At 41.2% G+C, this 14,012-nt stretch overlaps 1 protein-coding gene across 4 annotated transcripts in view; it reads right to left on the bottom strand.

Annotated features, from left to right (window-relative positions):
* The window catches only part of ARHGAP10 (Rho GTPase activating protein 10), a 346,448-nt gene that overhangs the window by 50,017 nt on the left and 282,419 nt on the right, over positions 1-14,012 (bottom strand). For all 4 annotated transcript variants that reach the window (XM_053582345.1, XM_053582335.1, XM_053582326.1 and 1 more), the window contains one exon: positions 7,897-8,047. In XM_053582345.1, the coding sequence (XP_053438320.1) occupies positions 7,897-8,047 (151 nt within the window). The remainder of the gene's footprint in view (positions 1-7,896; positions 8,048-14,012) is intronic.

Genomic DNA, 14,012 nt, shown 5'->3' with positions numbered 1-14,012 from the left:
CCCTCCCTCCAGAGAAAGGGGGAAGTGTTCATCCCACACAGAAGCACAGTTGAAATTATACAGAAAGTCACAGAAGAAGTTGCCTTTTGCTTTGTCACTAGCATTAGGGGGGCTGAGCTCCATGGGAGGTTTCTGGGAGGCGCCAGTCCAAGGGAGGCGTCACGCATGATTTGTCGGGACGCCACAACTCAATTACAGCCCTGAATTTTCTGGCTGCCTTTTCCAACCCATTGATCTCATTGTTGTAAAAGAGAGTTAAGAAATAATCTGTCTACATATGCTGTCACGGACTCGAGCCTGATCTTAGATTTGACTTCACAACATAGTAATTCCATCTCAACGAATCGTAATATTGCTCTGAGGTGATGGCAAGAGGCCATCTTGAAGTTATTATCCAGAGCCCACCCATGAAATGTCATGCAAAAACATGATGATAAAAATGGAGGGAAGAAAGATGGCCACGTAAGACAAAGATCTACTTGTGTATGGCTACCTGGATTGATCATAAGTCTGTATCGAGCTGACCAGATTAGGTCTACAAGGAATCACCAACAGCCGTAGAATGTCACCGAAAATCTATGCTGACAATGGTTTTCCAGAGGTCTTTTGTGTCCTGCTACGTTGTGGAGAGGACAGGGTAAACACAACTCTCTTACAAACACATGTTTTCTTTCATAAAGGAGCCTTCCTTCCTCCCTCCCTTTTTTTGAGACGCTGTTGCCCTAGGTGGAGGGCCATGATCACAAGTCCCACAACCTCAAACTCTAGGGCTCCAGAATGCTAGGATCATAGGAGCCACCGCACCAAGCCCATAAAGGAGCTTTCTAAAGATGCTCTTGTGGGAACTGAGATGAGAGCATCTAGCTTTCCATCCTTGACTTCCAAGAAGTTAGGGGTCCCATCCTTTAAGATGAGCCTGTGGATGAATGTGGATACATGTCTGTCCGTGAGCTCTAACTCGTTCACAGGTGTGAAAGACTGCTTCTTCTCTGGGAAGATACAACACTTTAGTAATTATTTACCTCTTTACACTAACTTTCCATGCACACTACTTACATGAATACATTTTACACTACCTTTTTACCAAACTACTTTCCAAAGCTGTTACATGTAATATGTAAATATGTATTGAACACTATGACAAAATGCCATCTTCCCTTCCTTTTGATGGGAAGATGGTCTAAATATTTTTAAACTGTAAGGGGGACCGGGGGGAACTCATGGCAAAAATGAAGGCAAGAATATAATGACAGATTTACCCATGAGCCTAAACTGTGGCTAATGATAGCCATTTTGAGTATCTGCCTTCATATCCCTATCTAGTCAGTTAAGAAATCCAAATAATTTGCTTGAACATCTCTCCCAGATAGCCATTTTATTTTCCCTTCCTTGTGCTAATTCAAGCCCACATGAACCTATGCTTACTTAACCACCCCTCTACGAGAGCCTTCCAGATTTCCACTAGCAGATTAAGTTTCCTTAAATATTATTTGCAAAACGTTGCAGCTTTTCTCCCTTGCTGAAAAATATTCCATGCTTCCTCTTACCATTTTAAACAAAAGCCATCTTTCTCTGGCTTTAAGAACACTATTGCTTACCAGCACCTGGCATTTGAGCACTTGCTGTGTGCCAAGCATTGTGCCAAACATACTAACCACTTTAACTTTCTCAGCCATCTTCAGTGGAGACATTATCATTACCCAGATAATAATGCAATTAATAAAATAGATTTAGAGACCAGAAGCAATGTACCTGTGAGTACAGCATCAGAACACATTATTCCTCAACCCGGGCTTACGGCCACCCAGTCATCCTTTACCTAGTCTTCCCTGGGAAGTGCCATGATCACAAGTCCCACAACCTCAAACTCTAGGGCTCCAGAATGCTAGGATTTGGCATTCTGGCCAAATCTCCCTCCTTGGGCCCACCTCTCCCGCATAACTCTGCCCCCTTCTCACCAGGTGGGCCTCCTCCTGCCCTCATTTGGCTCCTGCTCTCGGCTGCCACCGTTCCTCAGCTAGTCCCCTAACCTGAAACCCTTTCCCACCTAACTGCCAAAATGGCTCCACTCAAGGAAGCCATAAAATCTTTCCTACATACTGCAACCTTGGAGCTCCCACAGCCCCTAGCCCAGCCCTGGGCGCTTACTATCAAGCTATTTCATATTTCCCTGTCATAACAAACAGAATGAGAATAGAAAATTGACTCCTTGAAAGGAGAAACTATGTGTGGCAGGATGTGGAACTTATAAAACTTATAAAAGCTCTTCAATAGATACAGGGTGTAATTCCAATTTTAGTATCCAGTATATTTTAGAATTAAAAACCTACATTTTAAAAGGCCTCACAAGGGCCTGCTTTCCAGTTTTCTACTCTGTTGCTCAGGCCTCAAAACTGAACAAGATTCTTGCAACCTACCTAAGGTGGCTAATTTATATCATCATCACTACTCTCATGGACATGTGCCGTCTAAATGTTAGGTAATGGGCGGCGCCTGTAGCTCAGTCGGCAGGATGCCGGCCACACACACCTAGGGTGGCAGGTTCGAGCCTGGCCTGGGCCTGCTAAGCAACAATGACAACTACAACCAAAAAATAGCCGGGCATTGTAGTGGGCACCCGTGGTCACAGATACTTGGGAAGCTGAAGCAAGAGAATTGTTTAAACCTAAGAGTTAGAGGTTGCTATGAGCTGTGATGCCAAAGCACTCTACCCAGGGTGATAGCTTGAGACTCTGACTCAAAAAAAAAAAATAAATAAATAAATGTAAGGTAATGATTCAAAGTTCTAATTTGATATTATTCAGGCTGAAAGGACATCTGTCTGTACATGTCTCACTGGTCTTACTCTGATTTTAGAGACTGACCCAGGCCGGGATATGTTTCTACTTAGGATACAAGGATGATCCTACTTCATTGTTTATCCATGTTCCCCTCAACAGCAGTGAATATTTTCACTTTCTGCTTATAAGGCTCTGTATCCGCATCATGGTTGCCACCACGCTGTAGGACTACAATAACACATGCTCGACAAAATGTGCTGCAGTTAGCACATTCGTGATCCAAATGTTAAAGTGCCAACCCAACGATACCCAAGTAAGACCAACACTCAAATGATATTATACCCTGCCAATTGGCTCACAAGAGGATTTTGTTTGCAACTCGCTATGAATCATATTTTTTTAAGTTGCCTAAGTAAGTAAGCTGCTATATCATGTTACAAAAGAAGATAGGCACAGAATACCTAATTACACAAGTAGATACATATAAACTAGGCCTGGAAATGTCTAGTTCTGTTTAAAATTAGAGCTAGCAGAAAGGAAGAAAGAGCTTCAGATGGAAATCCTCATCTCCCCCACTCTCTAAACCTTGGCTTAAAATTTCTTCTGCCTTGAATGAAAAATAACAAAGATCACTTTCATCTTGTATAGCCTCATGACATTTCCCTGTGTCGGGGGTAATTACAGCCACCATGACACCCTCTCCTCATATAAGAGGCAACAAGGACCTAAATTAGGGTAGGCAAGAGAAACCATGCGCTTAACTTTTTCAGAGTGACTGTGCTATTAGTTCTAAGGAAATAAAAACACAGACGGTAACTTGAGAATGAAATAAAAGCAGACCTGTGATTGTTAATCTTCTTTTTAGCAGTTATCAGCCTACCTCATATTTTGCTTTTTCACAACTAAGCCAAATCTATTCAGCTTCGAAGTTCATGAGATTAAATGCTACATAAAAATGAACACTATGGCTTCTACAAAATAATAAAAGGTGAGAATCTCATAAAGGTTTGCTAGCTGCTTTAATTATGAAAACTTGGCAGATACCATATCCATTTTAGTCCATATTAGTCATCAATAAACATTCTTAAGCAAGTAACCAGCATTCAAATTCTTTTGCAAATAAGTTCAACATCACTCAACACATATTACAAAGATAATGAGTATACACAGTGTAGGGAAACATGCCAATGCCATTTAAACTCTTTATCAACGTAGAGATACTAAGTTTCTTTAAACTAGTCATATCTCCACTGGGTGTGGGGCTGAATAAAACATAATGGGCGGCGCCTGTGGCTCAGTGACCAGGGTGCCAGCCCCATATGCCGAGGGTGGCGGGTTCAAACCCAGCCCCGGCCAAACTGCAACAAAAAAATAGCCGGGTGTTGTGGCGGGCGCCTGTAGTCCCAGCTGCTCAGGAGGCTGAGGCAAGAGAATCACGTAAGCCCAAGAGTTATAGGTTGCTGTGAGCCATGTGACGCCACGGCACTCTACCGGAGGGCGGTACAGTGAGACTCTGTCTCTACAAAAAAAAAAAAAAAAACATAATGAAAAGCACGTCTAGCTGCAGAGGAGTTCTCTCCTGTTTCAAACAGGCTGGGGTTTTTTGCTTCCAGCCTGTGGCTCACGCTAGCAGGCTTGCTCACTCTTTGCTAATGACTTTTTGATCTGCCTGATGTTGAATTGAAACCAATTCCGAATGTGTTCCAAGATGGGCTGTTTGGTACATTTGCATAGTTCCAGAGTCTACTCCATGCAGAACAAGAAATAACACACCACAAACCACTTCACTCAAATACCAAATTCATGACCAAATCAGAGGGCTCAAGAAAATCTCTAGTCATCCCATCCAGTTCCTCCACTCTTGGCAGACAGTCCACTTAACTTTTAACTAAAAATATTTGTCCTGGGTTTTATGAAGTCAAATTAAACTTATACATTTACTAACTACAAAGAGAAAGGGAGGCATGTTTGCATATAAATATGCTATCCATTCCATATAAACGAGAAAATTTGGAAAAATAATCGAATTCGTCTATAAAACTAGGTAAACTTCATTACTGTCAGTAAGGAAAAAACACCCCCCCAAAATTAAACTTGTTGAAACTTTCAAGTAGTATTGACAATTAGAAGATACAGGTAACTTAAAGCAAAAAAGTCCTAGTGATAAAAATATATTTTTTTACAGAAAGGGTAAAGTTTTCAATATGCTAAGGTGACGTTCCATAACATAAATAATTATTTTTTATTATTATTATTTTTGGAGAGTCTCACTCTGTTGCCTGAGCTAAAGTACAGGGGCACAATCATAGCGCACTGCATCTCAAATTCTTGGGCTCAGGTGATTCTCCTGTCTCAGCCTCCTGAGTAGCTGGGACAACAGGCATGCATCTCCCGGCACAGGGCTAATTTTTAATTTTGAATAATTTTTTGGTATTCCTTCCCTGGATGCTTCTGTCCAAAAAATGTATTTGCCACTTTTCTTTGCTGATTCCCTAATATTTTAGAATTTACAAGATATAAAAGCCTGTGACAAACTATAGTCCCTACTTTGTTCTAACACTACTTTTCCTACAACTTGAATTTCACTGAAGCTTAGCTATTAATAAAAATAATCGGGAAGGGGGTGGAAGAATCATAAGTTTTAATTGCTTTATAGAGTATCTTACGACCTCTGAGATAAAATAAGGCTGGATGTGATGGCACAAGCCTACAGTCTCGGTTAATTAGGAGGCTGAGGCGGGAGGATCACTTGAGCTCAGAGGTTTGAGACTGCAGTGAGCTGTGATCACAGACTGCACTCTAGCCTGGGCATCAAGAACGAGGCCCTGTGTCTTAAAAAAGAATGATAAACTATTATAAAATCACTCCATGACCACACTCATGCATTTTCCTCCTCCTGACAACTTTCCAAAAAGAAATGTTAAGGCTGCAATCAAGATTAAATGTAAAGTTTAAAAATACTCCATAAAATAAAAAATATAGAATAAACTATCATATAACAGTCAAAAACAGACTAAAGGGTCTGAGTATTTGACAATCATCTTTTTTCCCCTTAAAATCAAATAATTTTTAAGAATTATTGTATCACCTAAAAACTAGGGTAGCTGTGAATTATATACCATCTCGAGTGTTCCCATGAGAGATGTGCTGACCCCCTCTACAGAAGATTCCTGTTTATTAATAATCGTTAAGTGATCAAAAAACGAAAGATTAACATGCTGCATAAATCTCATTATTAGGATTTTATTCTTAAGAATACCAAGAGAGGTGCTCCTCTCTGATCGTTTCCTTGATGAAACAGAGTCAGTTTTATTTTGCTCAAGGGCCAATGAACCGATTCAGGTTCTCTATGTCATCCTGATTTCTTTTTCCCGTCCTGCTTTCCAACATTTGCTTATTTCACTATTTTATTAACACTTCACCAGAGGACAAGTGAGATGTAAGAGAAAGTGCAATTCAAACCTGTCAATTTTACTCCTTGTTAGCAACTCCGCTGAGAAAGACTGAATGCGAGAGAAAGAATTAAAAAGTCAACTGGGAACAGAAGTTGAAGCTAATGTCTAAAAGGAAGTTCTGAAATTATAGGTTAATTTGAATGATTCAAGCCCTTCCTCTAAAAATAAGGACCTGATTGTAAAACTAACACTTGATCGTATGTACGTACGTCTTGAGCAACTCAAACAAACCCCAGAACATCCGAGCCCTTCCATGTTACGACAGGAGGCACCTGGAGTCTTCCTCTGAGTTGGATTGAGTTGGAGATGGCCATTCTTGCTTGCATGGATCTTCAGGTATTAACCACCTGGCTGTTTGTGTATGCAGCGGCTTAAGAGCTTCATCTTAAACTATATATAGTCTCATCCTCATCTCCTTTCTCCTCTGACAGTCAATCTCACACTCCCTTTTTTTTTTTTTTTTTTTGAGACAGAGCCTCAAGCTGTCGCCCTAGGTAGGGTGCTGTGGCATCACAGCTCACAGCAACCTCAAACTCTTGGGCTTAAGTGATTCTCTTGCCTCAGCCTCCCAAGTAGTTGGGACTACAGGTGCCGACCACAACATCCGGCTATTTTGTTGTTGTTGTTGTCATTGTTGTTTTAGCTGGCCCGGGGCAGGTTTGAACTTGTCAGCCTCGGTGGCCGGCGCCCTACCCACTGAGGTAAGGGTGCCACCAATCTCACACTTCCAAACCAATGTAATCTGAGTATCTCAAACGGGTGACAAATGAAAGATAATTAAAAAAAAAAAAAGTGGGCTAGAAGATAATGAAAAGTGACAACTAACTTCAAATGGAGGGAATGTTCTCTCTGCAGGAGTCACAATGTCAGACATGAATGCAGGATTTGAGACCAGGATCACCTTATTCCCCACACCACTGACCACCTGATTACAAAGAGCAACTGGTGGCCTGTACACGGCTCAGAGTCTTGTTTTGTATGGGTCAATGCTGAACATTCAGATTTCTAGGCTCTTTCAAAGCTGACATATCTGGCAACCCTGAAAACAGTGTCTACATGGTCACGGATAGCTAGAACACAGTAGCCTGGATGGATGTGTGAATTTCCATTTGCAAGAGTCCCACTGCTGCCCGGTTCACTCAGCCTGGCCCAGCAGCCAGGTCAATTTGCCACACACCCACACACACCCCAGATGAAGTACTCTGCCTTAAGAGAAAGTCAGAAAAACAGAACAAGTAAGTGCAGAAGCCATGAACTCCGATGTAATGGTGAACAGTGCCTGTAATCTAGATGCATTTAACATCAGACTCCATTAGCTCTTCTCATAAAAGATCTGCTTTAATTTTAGTTCCCCTCCCATTTGTCTCCAGGTTATGTAACCTCACAGGAGGTCACACAAGCCTCCCAAAAAAGAAAGTTAAGCTGTCTTTTAAAAATAAAAATAGAACCATGCATAACAAAGACAAACACAAAAGTGAAACTTGCATTTTCTCCCCGACAAGAAAGCTTCACACTCCCTGTTAATCTCAAAAATTATAATCTTAAGGGGAAAATAAAATTAAAACACAGATATAGAAAACTGAGGCCTGCCCTGGGGACATCTGATATGCCATATTCTCAACATGCTGTCAAGCAGAAAAACACAGTTATTAACATCTTACCGTCTTCCAGCTCAAGACAAAGATTGTAGACAGCCACGGGTCTCTTTGTCCTCTGGCCCTGTCTCTTCGATTGCCTCGGTGGAGCGTTTGGGGGTGATGCTGACAGGCAGGTAGGCTCAGGGAATGTGGCATCAGGCAGGGTCCGAAAAATCTGCCATCAAAGCATAAAGGACATGAATTGTTTACCATGAACAGAAACTGCATACTGCCACAGCAAACCCACGTCTTTTTTCCCCAGTTTTGGCCGGGGCCGGGCTTAAACCCGCCACCCCCAGTATATGGGGCTGGCACCCTACTCCTTGAACCACAAACCCGCAAACCAGCGTCTTCAAACAAGTGATTCAGAATTTGTTCAGAACAGCCTAGAACTAAAAATCTATTTCTTCAAATTTGGCGTACAGGTCTTAGGCTATTTATTTTTAACAGAAAATATAAAAATAAAAAAATTCCTCATTAAGTAAAAGCCACATCGTATCATTATAAATTCAAATAATTCAGTCTAAAGCTAACCAAGTGCAATTACCTTTACCAGGTATAGACGGTACTACTATAACTCTTCACCCCAAAAGCAGCAGCTGGGATAAAACATTAAAAGGAAGGATCCTATGAAATCTCACAGAAGGTTATATTATGCCAAAATGCTGGTCACAATTTTTTTTCAAGCTACATAAACAGAAACATACACACGACTGCAAATACTTTTTACACATTTAAAAATGGTTTGTGCTTATGAAGTTACCTTTCTGGATTCCCATTTACGTTTTCCATAAAATGTTTTATAGAGTCTATCTAATCATCTAATCATTAAATCATTATCATTTAATGCCCTCCAATCTCTTAATAATTTCCCCGTCCATGGATGAAACCTGGAACATAGCATGGTTTATCTACACGTCGTTCACGTATCAGCAATAATAATGCTCATTAAAATGTACTGTTTCTTTGCTTAGCACAATTTTTTTTTTCTTTTGAGAAAAGCTATCTGTGCCACAAAGGGAAGCGCACAGAGGTGATTTACAATAGACCTTCCCTGGCTGCCAAGACCTGAGTGCAGGGGCTTCCTTCCAACAACACTGGAGGCTCTTGGGCCCTCAATAAAGTCATAAAATAAAATATATTAGAGACATCAATCTAACACTCAATGTCAGACACTGATGTTCCTTGGGTGGAACAGGAAACAGGAAGAAAGCCAGCTCACTTTAAATGCAACATAAATGTAAAACTCACAATAAAGAGAACTGAATGAACATCCCGCTGTTGTGAGGAAATTACTACTCCTACATCTAAATAAACAGGTGCACCTGACCTGTGATAGGAGAGCGAGTGTCACTTACATGTGTGTAATGCACTCAACAGCTAACTATAATGCTGGGGGTTTAATTGTACAGTCTAAAAGTTCTCACCTAAAAACTATTATATACCAATAAAAACAAGCAATTTCAAGAGAGCGCTTCCTTTATAGTACCACACTGCCCCCTCATGTGTAAATGAAATAAAAAATGATTGAAATTACTGTGGACAAATATTTGCCAGTGAAAATTTATACCACGACGGGTAACCTGCTAACACCGTACTTCCACGGACTCCCGGTTCTGATAGGGCACTCTGGCAAATGGCAAACTATTATCTGTCTGAAAAATCCTCTGCTGCCTATTGTCAACATCTGGATGTATGGACATCTGCCCTTGTTCAGGTTAAAGAAGGTTGTGGAATGGCAGGAACACCAGAGTAGTCAGACTGAGAAAAGTAGGATACTAGTGAAGGAGAGAAGAAAAGCCCAGGGAGAGAAGATCGCTTGAGCCCAAGAGTTCAAGACCTCTCATCGCTACAAAAAAAATCTTTTAGATTAGTCAGCATGGTGGCGCACACCTGTACTTCCAGTACATGGGAGGCTTAGGCGTGAGGATCATTTGAGCCCAGGCAACTGAGGTCACAATTAGCTGTGATGATGCCATTATACTCTAGCTTGGCAATAGAGATGCTATCTCAAAATATATATATATAATATGCATATATATACACATACACGCACACACATATATATCCTTGACTTACCTGTGTTTGAGTTTTACATATATGGTACATGCCTCTGGAAAGGCATGAAAAGGAAAGAAAACCATGCAGAGTCAGTATATCCAAAAAGCATGAAGAAGCAAAGGAAAAGTTCGATCCCAAGAACTGGCGCTGGCTAGACCATAACCTTTCGAGCAGACCTTCCTAGAAGATCATACTGACTGGCACCGAGAAAATGCTGTGCATTGCTTTACTGCCTTCTCCTCCTCCAACCTCCTCCAATTTGAAGTGAGGGTTTCAGGGAGTAATGTGGGAGTGAGGAGTGGAGGCTGCCCTGGTCTGCAAAGCCAGACCACCAAGCAAAATGAGCCCCAGGAGTGTGAGCCCACCAGTCCAGGGGGCCTGCTCTTTGTCCTTCCCAGACCTCAGCCACAGTCCCAGGCTGGATCCAGCTGGTTGGTTTCCAGAGACTTACAGCACTGTCTAGTTTAACATCAGAGTATCTAGGTGTGGGGACCGGGCTTCAGGATATGAAGCCCCCTGGCTGTAGCCAAAGCTAAGGAACATTGATTTAGATCACCATTCTCAAATATTCTGCCCTTGTCTTGGATGATGAAAGTCAAAATCAAAATTCCAGAAAACTTTTTTCAGAAAAACTGGCACTGGAGGCAGCGCCTGTGGCTCAAAGGAGTAAGGCGCTGGCCCCATATGCCAGAGGTGGCAGGTTCAACCCCAGCCCTGGCCAAACTGCAAAAAATTAAAATTAAAAAAAAAAAAAATTGACACTGGATACATATAATCAATTCCTTGGATGTCCCCTTCAGTCCTAATTAGCATAAAATGTTTTAAAGATTCTTAGTATCAATGTATCAACTACTCCCTCAGCAAGCTCTATGCTGTACAGGATAAGCACTCCAAATCCAAAAATCTTAAAGCCAACGCTTTTTGAGTGCCAAACCAACACGATGCTCAAAGGAAATGCTCACTGGAACATTTCGGAGTTTGAATTTTGGGGTACAGGATGCTCAACCAGTAAGTATAATGTTGATATTTCAAAATTTTTAAAAACAGACTTTTTTTTTTTTTGAGACAGTCTTATTTCATCGCCCTCAGTAGAGTGCAGTGGCATCACAGCTCACAGCAACCTCAAACTCTTGGGCTCCAGCAATCTTCTTGCCTCACCTCCTGAGTAGCTGGGACTCAGTGGCTGCCACAACACCCAGCTGTTTTTTAGAGATGGGGTCTTACTCTTGCTCAGGCTAATCTCAAACTCCTGAGCTCAAGTGACCCACCAGCTCTGGCCTCCCAAAGTGCTAGGATTACAGGGGTGAGCCACTGTGCCCGGCCAAAAAAATAGAAATTCAAAACACTTCTGGTCCCAAGCATTTTAGATAAGGAATACCCAAATCTGTATTAACACTTTAAAGAGCTAAACTACTACCAGATTAGTACAGGTACCAAATCAGGCTAATTTGGCTTTACATTTTACCACCTTAGACATATTGCTTACAACAGTTTGCCTCATTTTCTCACTTGTATAATGAGGGCCATAACATCTACATCTCAAGTTATTATGGGCATTAAGTGAGATAATGATTATAAAGTGTTCAGTATAGTACTTGTCACACAGTAATCAGAAATAAATAGTAGCTCCTTATATTAATATGATCATAAGAGTAAATAATGAAAAAATGAAGTTAGGCCCTCTTTACTCAGCTCAAGCACCCTTTTGAGAGGGCATTAATTTCTTGAGGTCCTGATATTCCCCAAATTCAGTGCTTTGAGGAAAGTTATGCTAATGTGTGCAGGAAAACACATCAAGCAATGGCTAAAAAAAAAAAAAAAAAGAAAAGAAAGAAAGAAAAGATGGGCGGCATCTGTGGCTCAAAGGAATAGGGCGCTGGTCCCATATGCCGGAGGTGGCAGGTTAAAACCCAGCTCCAGCCCCCACCCCCCAAAAAAAAAGAAAAAAAGAAAAAGAAACAAATGAAGCACCTTTGCAAAATTCCAAGACTAAGCTCCCTAAGGCAAGTAACCCAGAATCAAATTATTTTATGTATTTATACCTGTATTTTAGCACTGCAGTTTTAGATTTAAATTACTTCCTATTTCATTTAACACTTAATAAACACCTACTAGGGGGCAGGCTTTCTCAGAAGCACTTTAATATTCTCAACAACGTTTGAGGTATCATTCCCACATTTCACAAATAAGAAAAGGTGAAAAATGGACTGAGTGGGAAACCCAGCAAGGCCTGTCTGTCCAGATTCTTCCCGGCTTAAACTATTCCAAAGTTTAAGAATAGTAGAGTTGGCATCTGAACTCTCACCTTTCATTCCAAAGTCCCTGCTGCCAAACTCTAAAAATATTATGGGTTTATGAAACAAACAAAATCTAATTATTGAGTAGGGGAATCACCAACTCACAATTAGAAAGAGTAAAACTGGAGACTGTCTACGTAAACTTACCATCGCTACGTGATGCCCCCCTGGACGTTCAGAGATGTTAGCTTTATGTGCATTTACCTGTCTTCCAACGCACTAGCTAAGTTTTTTATTTATAAGCTGCAAAGCAATGCTGTTACAGTCTCTCAGAATCATCAAGAATGACTGAAATGGGTGTTCTTTTTAGATCTAGAGAAGAAATGGTAAAACTATTTACTTTAAAATTTTGACTTGTCTTTCGGCAATCTGATTCTAGAAATTAAAATTTAGCTTATCTTGTTCAACATTGCCAAGATGTGCATCATCTCTAAATATAACATTGATTTTCCAGTTCTAGAACTGCTGATGGATGCAAATTCCTTTCACGGGCCAGGTCTCTTTTCAGGATCTTCCAGCTCCCCTAATTTGCCAAGCATCACACCCCACGTTGCCTTTGTTCTAGGGGAGAAGATGAACTCATCTTAAGAAATACCAAAAAACAAGAACTCGAGTCTATTCAAGACTTTTTTTCCTTTTTTTCAGGGTGAAAATTTCCTCACCACACCTACGTATTCACAACATAAGAAAAACTTCAATCAGACAATCCAATGACACAAAACAAGACTCCATGTGGAGGGAGGCATGTCAGGTAAGGAAGCGTTTGCTTACTCAGGTCTGCTCAGAGTGCCAGCACAAACAGAAGTCTGGCACTACTGTTCAGAGCCGCAGATTTCTCAGACACAACAACGTGGATGTTTATGCCCACGGGATTTAGCCCCCAAGTCCTTCTTGCTCTGCTGCTGGGGACCATATGTGGAAATGACTGAACTTCTGCCAAAAATACTTTGCCAAGAACAGGAAATAAGGATGGTCCCTGAAAATTTTGCTGTAATGCCCAACTCAAACCTGCAGCATTTGATACAAATTAATGAACCAATGCTATAGATACAAGAAATTAAGGAAGATTAAAATACAGTATTATGAGATGTGTGTGGTTGGTTTTCATCTAAGGTTACTGGTTCATAATTCCCATAGCTCTTGTAATAATGTTGAGTTGCTTTAGGCCACAGAAGATAGAATCTCTCTGTTCTCCCTAACTCAGAAATATTCCCCTATAATTTCTATCTTGGAGTTGGCCATAAGGAAATCCTCTGACCTACCTTGTGTAATTGTAAGTGATAAGAACCTTCATCTCAGAAGGGGCTCTGCCCCATACCCTGGAGGAAGGAATTCTCCACAGAGAAGCCAGGAAGAATCTGGACAGACAGGCCTTGCTGAGTTTCCCACTCAGTCCATTCATATTAGATCACACTCTTTCTGTCCAATCACATTTCTACATAGGTGTCAATCATACCTATCCTAAGAAGTCTCCATAAAAGGTCTGGGTTCAGAGAGCTTCCAGATACCTGAACACCCAGAGACTCTTGGAGGGTGGTATACCTAAGGAGGGCATGGGAGCTCTGTGCCCCAACTCTCGTACGTACCTAACTCTACACACTGCCCCTCTCCAGTTGCATCCTTTGAAGTATCTTTTATATAAACCAGGAAATGTCAGTGTTTTCTTGAGTTCTGTAAACCACTCTAGCAAATTAATCAAACCTAAGGGGTGGGAGGTGTGTGTGTGAGAACTCTAACTAAAGCCAGTCGGTCAGAATTTCCAGAGGCCTGGACTCATGACTG

This window comes from Nycticebus coucang, chromosome 1 (genome assembly GCF_027406575.1).
Source record: "Nycticebus coucang isolate mNycCou1 chromosome 1, mNycCou1.pri, whole genome shotgun sequence".
NCBI lineage: Eukaryota > Metazoa > Chordata > Mammalia > Primates > Lorisidae > Nycticebus > Nycticebus coucang.
This window is presented reverse-complemented; position numbering and strand designations above follow the sequence as displayed.